The 8,143-nt window shown below is 40.4% G+C and overlaps 1 protein-coding gene across 3 annotated transcripts in view; it reads left to right on the forward strand.

Moving 5' to 3' along the window:
* Nucleotides 1–8,143, forward strand: part of UBAC2 (UBA domain containing 2) — a 176,719-nt gene that overhangs the window by 32,870 nt on the left and 135,706 nt on the right. For all 3 annotated transcript variants that reach the window (XR_005531795.1, XR_005531794.1, XM_039252528.1), the window contains exons 2-4: nucleotides 1,786–1,913; nucleotides 4,121–4,240; nucleotides 4,946–5,055. Coding sequence is in view for 1 of the 3 variants with exons in the window: in XM_039252528.1 (XP_039108459.1) it covers nucleotides 1,786–1,913; nucleotides 4,121–4,240; nucleotides 4,946–5,055 (358 nt within the window). In the remaining 2 variants the exon portion in view is untranslated. The remainder of the gene's footprint in view (nucleotides 1–1,785; nucleotides 1,914–4,120; nucleotides 4,241–4,945; nucleotides 5,056–8,143) is intronic.

The raw sequence follows: 8,143 nt of genomic DNA on the forward strand, positions 1-8,143 counted from the left end.
GTGAGCGTGGTGGCAGCCCTGTCTCCTGGGTGGTGTGAGCGGGGTGGCAGCCCTGTCTCCTGGGTGGTGTGATCATGGTCGGAGCCCTGTCTCCTGGGTGGTGTGAGCGGGGTGGCAGCCCTGTCTCCTGGGTGGTGTGATCATGGTCGGAGCCCTGTCTCCTGGGTGGTGTGAGTGTGGGGGGAGCCCTGTCTCCTGGGTGGCATGAGCATGATGGCAGCCCTGTCTCCTGGGTGGTGTGATCGTGGTCGGAGCCCTGTCTTCTGGGTGGCTTGAGCGTGGTGGCAGCCCTGTCCCTTGGGGGTTGAGAGTGGTTGCAAGAGCCGTCTCCCCTCTATGCATTCTTCATTTCACTTGCTTCTCATATGGTTTTGAGGTTGATTTTCTTCCCTTCGTTTTATAGGTGAGCAAATAAAAGCTTAAATGACGCAGAATAGAATTTGTGTTGGTCAGGCTCACAGCCACAGTGCTCTTCCATACTTTTGAGGTTCTAGGCGATGAGGAGCTCTCAGTTTTTAGGTTTCCTGGAGCCTTGATTACAGCTGGGTCATAAAGACAGTATGCAGCTACTTTACTAATGGTTCCAATTTAGATGTGTGCAAGACCTTACCAGAAAGGAAACAGTTGCTCTATTTTTATATACTTAAATGGGTGCAGTAACCGCATTACCAACTGTAACTAGTAAATTCACTCCCAGGAATTTCTTATGAATACAGTTAAAGTGTACTTCACACAATCTGAGAATGTTGCCATTGGTGATGGGCTTTCCCTTGGCCTTACCTGTTGGTGATCTGACCATTTCATACGTTCACAGAGCTGACATAGGCTCCAGGCCAATATAGAGAAGAGGAAGCAGGTGGCCTCTCCTCAGGGATGTTTAATATGGTCCAGAAGGCAAAGCAAGTGTGAAGCCCTGACTATTCAGACAGTACCTGAAAACAAGGGGCAGAGTGAGGAGAAGCCCCTGAGGGTAAAATGGTTCACTGAGAACCACGGAGGAAGTGGCCACTGAGCTGTACCGTGAAGGCTTTGGAAGACTTAGACGGCTCTCAGATGGGAAACTGCCTTGGGCCGCGTAGTGCTCATACCCGTGGGGGAATCTCAGCATGCTGCAGCAGTCAGCAATAGCAGCACTTCTAAAACTGCTTTTAAAATTTTTTTAAATAAATGTTTATGTGTTGTGAATCCCATGCATGCTCTGAGCTAACTGGTCAATTTAATAGCAAACATCCTCCTCTATTTCTTCACTCTTTGGTGACCATTTTCTTTTCTTTTCTTTTTTTTTTTTAAATGTTTTATTTATTTCTAGGAGAGAGAGAGAGAGACAGCGTGAGCAGGGAAGGGCCAGAGAGAGAGGGAGTCACAAACTCCGAAACAGGCTCCAGGCTCTGAGCTGGCAGTCAGCACAGAGCCCGACGCGGGGCTCGAACCCACAAACCGCAAGATCATGACCTAAGCGAAAGTCGGACGCTTAACCGACTAAGCCACCCAGGCGCCCCTGGTGACCATTTTCTTAATGGTGGAAGTTACTGGTTGTAAAGTTGGTTTGGGCTCTTTTAAATGGCAGTGAACCCCTGCCAGCAAATTCCACTGGTTTTCCAGGGTCCTTTGATCACTTACCTCTGTAGGGCCAGGTTTTGAAAATACATGTTAATAACTAAATTCCAGAGTTTACAACCTTGGTCTTCATTCTAATACGAAAGAAGTGAATTCTCTTGCTTTTCACCCAGGTAGTTTTTTAAATCTTAGACTCAGTCATTCTGAAAGAAGTTTTCTTTCTTCTAGATAAGGCCCCTCTGTCCAAGGGCCTTCTGCTCGTCCCCAGCGCCCTGTCCCTGTTGCTGGCCCTCCTCCTGCCGCACTGTCAGAGGTTTTTCGTGTATGACCTCCAAGCCATCAAGGACGACTTCCAGGTGAGCTCTGCTCGATTGGCCCATGGGAGGAGAGAAGGCAGAAGTTTTTCCTTTTCTGCCATTCTTTCTGCTTTCTTTCTGCAGTTTTTTCTTTTCTGCTCTTCTCAGTCCTTTGAAGCCTCTAAATTTTTAAGAAATTATTATTTATTAATATTCCATTAGCAAGCAAATTTTCTAGTTGTATTGCTGTTTTCAGGAAAGCTGATGAGAATGACACAGTTGCAGTACTTCCTTTCACTAGTAGGCACATCTCTTCTCACTTCTTACTCATGGAAATGCAGTCCAAAATTTCAAAAGAAAAGCAATGTTAAATCTGTTTTTTTTTCTGTTTTTTTTTTTTTTTATCATTAGTATGCATTCTTAGCATTTTTGGAAACATTTTTGTACTTAACATTTCCACACTTTATATTCAGTGTTTGAGTATTGATCAGATGATCGAAGCTCTTCCAGGTCTAACAGATTGTGAATCTATGAATTACTTTTATAGTGGTGGTTATATCAAGTGGGAAATTTCCCTTGGGTTTTTGCTTCTGGGAAGAGCAGAAATCTATGGCTTTTGAGATATATGGGCTGGTCTCGTTGAAAATGCTGGCACTGCATGTTGTCTTTGAGTTGGGAGTGTAAAAGGGATGTTCTAGCACCAGTTCCAATATGGGGGCTTTCCCCATACCACCAGGCAATTCTGGGACACCAACTAGGTGTCCTGTAAGTCAACCAACTCCTGATACCGGCTGCCTGGAGATAGCGTCATATCTCATGGGTTAAGGATTAGGTCCCACAAGGCTGCCTCCCCCTTCCCCACCATGCTAGCTGCAAAGCCCAGGTTGTTACCTGTGCTTCTGACCAACTGGCAACAGATTAGGGGTTACCACGATCTCCCCTTTGGACACCAGATGCCAGTCCAAATTGCTACTACTACTTAAGACTGACTGGCTTTAAACCAGAGGTTCCCATGACCCCCTCCTCAGGTTTGATCATTTTACCTACAGATTACTTGTTTATTATAAAAAGATAGCATAAAAAACACAAATAAATATCCAGATGGAAGAAATGCCATGGGCAAGGGATGGAGAAAGGGCACACAGCTTTCTTGGTCTCTCTGAGGCGCCTTGCGCTCGCCAGCCTGGATGCTCTCTGACCCCCTGGCCTTTTGGGTGTTCCTGGAAGAAGCTTCATTAAATAAATCATTGGGTATTGGCAGCTGGTCCAGACTCCAGCCTCTCCCTGTTCCCTGGGAGGTCAGAGGGTGAGACTGAGAGTTCCAGCCCCCTCATCCTGAGCTTGGTTCCGCTGGCAGGCAGCCCCATCCTTAGGTGCATCTAACAGTCACACGTTGACATAATAAAAGACACCTGTTATGGCTTTCATCGCTTAGGAAATTCCAAGGGTTTCAAGAGCTTCGTGCCAGAAATGAGAGTAAAGACCAAGTCTTTCTTATTATAAATCACAATATCACAGTGTTAGTGCAAAGCATGGTATATAATCTACCACCTTTTCTTTGCTAAATAAATACTTGATTAGTCATTTTAAGCATAATACTCTACTTGTGGAACACTGAAACCTTTTCTTCATATAATTAATACCATTGCCAATGTTGGAGCCATCAAGTGCCTCTAAAGTCTTTCAGTTATTTATCCAAACCGCTGCTTTCTGTCATAATATAATATAGCTTCTGTATTGTTTGAGTTGCTATAATGCACTGGTTCTCAACCCTGGCTGCACATTAGAATCACCTGCATAAACTAACCCTTCCCCCCAGACACATGTACACATGCATGTTCTCACAGATACTGATGCCAAGTCCTCACCCTAGACCGAGTTGAAAATCTAGTGGTAGGCCTGGGCCTTGGTGTACTTTTCAAAGAGACCCACAGGGGATCCTAGTGTCTGGCCAGCCCCGAGAACCACTGCTGTAAGGGAACGAAAGGGCCCTTTGGCTCTCAATTGGTACCTTTCTGATTTGGGGGATTAATTTGGTTTATCTGGCCAAGTAGGCAAAAGTCCCCTCCTAATGCCCTACTTTATGGGCACCTGTGCTCTAAAGGTGGAGCCCTGCCTGCGTGGAGGAGTTTTCCGTTAGTATGTACATCATTATTTTTATTAAATCAGAGCATTAAAAATCAGCAGTATGAAGTAAATCTAATAAATTTGGTAAGGCAGAGATCTGAACAAATCTCACTCTTACTCTGTTTTAAATCCCCATTTAGATTTGGAGGTTGATATGTGGAAGAATAATTTGCCTTGATTTGAAAGATACTTTCTGCAGTAGTCTGCTTATTTATAATTTTAGGATATTTGAAAGAAGATATGGAAGCAGAAAATTTGCGGTAAGTTTTTATGCATTTTTCCTTTGCTACTTAGGTAATGGAAAAAGATGCTTTTGTTTTCTTATTTTTAAATAGTTTTCTTTTGTTAAGCTTGGTGTTATTAACAATTATCTTTTAATTATATGATCCTCTGTCTGATTTGGAGCATGGCTGTTAACCAAAGAATTTTAAATTTAAGCCACTAACATAAAATGATACTGATACTGATAATAGATAATATCAAGTGTGTGGGGGCAATAAAAATTTTTATTAGGATTCTGACTTTAATAAAATTTTAATCACTAATTTTGCTTAATGGTTTGTGTGTTACTTGTTAAAAATAAATCATGCTATATCTTTTTTTTTTTTTAACCATGCTTAGAAATTACTGAAGTGTTAATGCATTTGGCCAATAAGGCTTTACTCCCCCATTTTGAAAACTCTGTTCTAATAAAAACAAATATTAAAAAGTAATACAGAGCTGGTTCTAATTAAATAAATGTTACTTTATTTTTTGAAGACTCCTTTCAACATTGTTTAAAATTTTTTAAAATTTATTTTTTTAAAGTCTACTTCATGCTCAGAGTGGAACCCAACATGGGTCTTGAACTCACGACCCTGAGTTCAAGTCCTGAGCTAAGATCAAGAGTCGGATGCTTACCGATTGAGACACACAGGTGCCCCTAAAGACTCCTTTCAGTAATGTTCTTCCTGTTTTCTTTTTAGTCCTTTTTGCTGGGTTCCTGGGTTTTGTCAGCCTTGGTTGACTTCATCCTCGTTGAGGCCGTGTGGTATTCCTTTGGCATCACTGCGGCCGGGGGTTTGCCTTCTGGATTGTAAGTAGCTCTTAACGATTAGCTTCGTACTTAAATCGGATTTAAGTTACTGTACGTGAAAACCAGTAAAAGAGTATTTTAAACTCATAGATGTAGCAAAATTGATTTTATGGAAAAAAAACCCCAATGTATACTTAGTCGCATTTTCATTATGTTCTTGAGACAGAATCTGTTTTCTGGTCTTAGAGAATTTTTAATGAGTTTTCTGTGCTGGTCCAGAAGAGAGAATTAATTTTGTATTTTTATAGCAAAATTTTGTCTGTAGTTTTGTGAAGTAATTAAACACAAAAATACAGAATTTAACTAGATTCTATTAGGAAATAATTTGTCTGAAGTTAAGCTTCTGAGGATTGAGGTTTTTAAAAATTGATATCGTTTAGATACTTCTGCCGAAGATAAAGTTTACAACTTTGTAGCCGGCCTGCAGCATCCAGCCTAACTTCAGAGTTTATATGGGTATATATGTATATATGTCTGTATGTGTGTATATATCTGCTTTCATATTGTATTGATCTTATTTAAAAACAAAACAAAAAAATAGTTTATGAAATAAAACTGAATTAGTTTATGAAATAACTAGTATCTAAACATAGAGTAGTCAGTACATATAAGATGACCTTAGAGCATTGTAGAGTTAAGGGCCTGAGAGATGAGATACTGTGAAATAAAGATAATCAGATATTTAAAATTCTGTGTGTACAGACTTCTGCCTTATTTTAATTTAGCTGTGTTTTTGAGGACTCTTTGGGTATTGTATATGTCTTAATTCAGATTTTCTTTGGATCTCTACATTAAAAATACAGTTAGTGATCTGATGGCCTTCGTGATTATGTTGTTACTATTTATAGTGTAGCCTCTATGGGATTTACTTAATTAGAGTCACACTCATTAAATGAATGTTGACCATTAGCTGTTTTAATAATGTATGATTCTGAATGATACCTGAATGGAGACAGAGAAAGTTCTGTGTCAGATTGTTACGCAGTTTTGTTGAGTTTCAGGGATTGTAATTATAATCATGCTGAGAGGTTTGAGGTGACCCTTCTGCTTTTGTGGACAGTAATGTAGCCATCAGGGATGATTCCTGTTGATTCAGAAAAGCAGCAGTGTTACTAAATCATTAGTTCTCCCCAAACATTTCTCATTCAGGGCTAATTTTTTTTTATTTAATTTTTAAATGTTTTACTTGTTTCTGAGGGAGAGAGAGGCAGCGTGAGCAGGGGAGAGTCAGAGAGCGAGACACACACAGAATCAGAAGCAGGCTCTAGGCTCTGAGCTGTCAGCACAGAGCCTGACGCGGGGCTCGAACCCACGAACTGTGAGATCATGACCTGAGCTGAAGTCGGACGCTTAACCGACTGAGCCCCTGATTCAGGGCAATTCTTTTTGGTTCTTTACACAGCCTCCTGAGTTATGGAAGTATATTGGAAGACAATATGAATGTTAGTTTTGCCATCACCTGAATAAGAACATATTTCTTTTTTCAAATCATGCGACATTACAGTATGGCTTTTTAAAGTCGTGAAAGCTTTCTCAAACGTAGACTTCTTGGAATATAAATCTTTATTTCAACAAACTCTGCATTTTGTAAATACATCTTTCATTTGATGGTAGCAAAGTATCAGGAGAGAAAACTTCTTTTTGTAGTCAGTGTGCTTTATAATTTGCAGTATTTTTCACATCTTGTTACCCTTTTTCTTTTCCATTAATGCCAAATTTATCTGCACTTCTACAATTCTTCATTTCTATTTAATTCTCTTTTTTAACGTCACTATTATTAAAACTTCTCTTATAAATGTCATCAGTAACTAATTCTTTTTATTTTTTAATTTTATTTATGTATTTATTTTTAAATTTACATCCAAGTTAGCATGTAGTGCAATAATGATTTCAGGAGTAGATTCCAGTGATTCATTCCCTATGTAACTGACTAATTTGTAAAGCCAGTTGCTCATTTTCAGTTGTTTTATTTTACCTTTCAGTGGCTCTTAAATTGTTTTGACCTCCCATTATTTCATGAACTAACCCGCTCCCTTGAGCCCAGCACGCAGGTCTCTCCCGGTCCTTTTTGACCTTATCTACTGTGTGCGGCTCACTCTGGGCTTTCTTGTCCACTCCCGTGACTTCCACTACAGTTAACATCGGTTGTTTCCCAGCTATTTCCAGTTCGTATTACTTTCCTGATCTTGCTAGAGTCCTATTTCCTAGTGACTTCTACGACTCAAAGAACGTTTGTCGTGTTCCGGACCTCTCCTGTCATCTGGTTTCTTTGGCTGGGCTTCCATGTGTTAATTTGGAGTCCTGTGTAAATCACTCCATCTTCTCTGCTCCTGCTGACCGGTCAGTCTAAACTCTAATCTTTTCCTGCCTAGATTTTTGTAGCAATTCTCTAACTAGTCTTCCTATTCACTTCAAAGCATCCCATGCAGTGTTGTCAGAAGCTACCCTTCCAAAATGCAAGTTTGACCATGTTAGTCTTCCTTTTAAAATCCTTTAAATCCTCATTTCCTTCGGAGTAAAAACCAGACTCCTCCACGATGGCATCCAGCAGCCTGGAATAGTGGGAATGCAGAGGCTTTGCCGTCACATGTGCCAGATTTGAGATTCCAGCTCTCACGTTATTACCTGTGTGGAATCTTGAGCAAGTTACTTCTCTCAAGTTTATTGAGCTCAGTTGGTAGATGAGTCTTATATGTAAATTGAGGGTCGAACTCTCTACTTCCCAGGCAGTGGAGAGAATTAGGTAAGCTCTTACATGCAAACATTCTAGCACTAACAACCTCACCCTGATTTTCTCCTTTCCCTTCAAAGCCCTCATAGTCTGGCCCCAGTCCTGTGTTTCAGGTCACTTCGTTGGTCATCAGCTTTCTTAACATGCTGTGTGTTCATACTCTCATGCCTCTGGGTTTTCTTTCTGCACCTGGTTGCCTTTTGGCAGGAGTAATTGTTCTTTTATATGTATCCCAACAAACTTACTAAGATCCGTAGCATTTATTATGTGTCATTGTCATTGTCATTATTACTTTGGGCCTTTCTTTTTTTTTTTTTTTTTTTTTTTTTTTTTACAAATAGTTTATTGTCAAATTAG

This window comes from Hyaena hyaena, unplaced genomic scaffold (genome assembly GCF_003009895.1).
Source record: "Hyaena hyaena isolate Hyena2069 unplaced genomic scaffold, ASM300989v1 scaffold_418, whole genome shotgun sequence".
Lineage (NCBI taxonomy): Eukaryota > Metazoa > Chordata > Mammalia > Carnivora > Hyaenidae > Hyaena > Hyaena hyaena.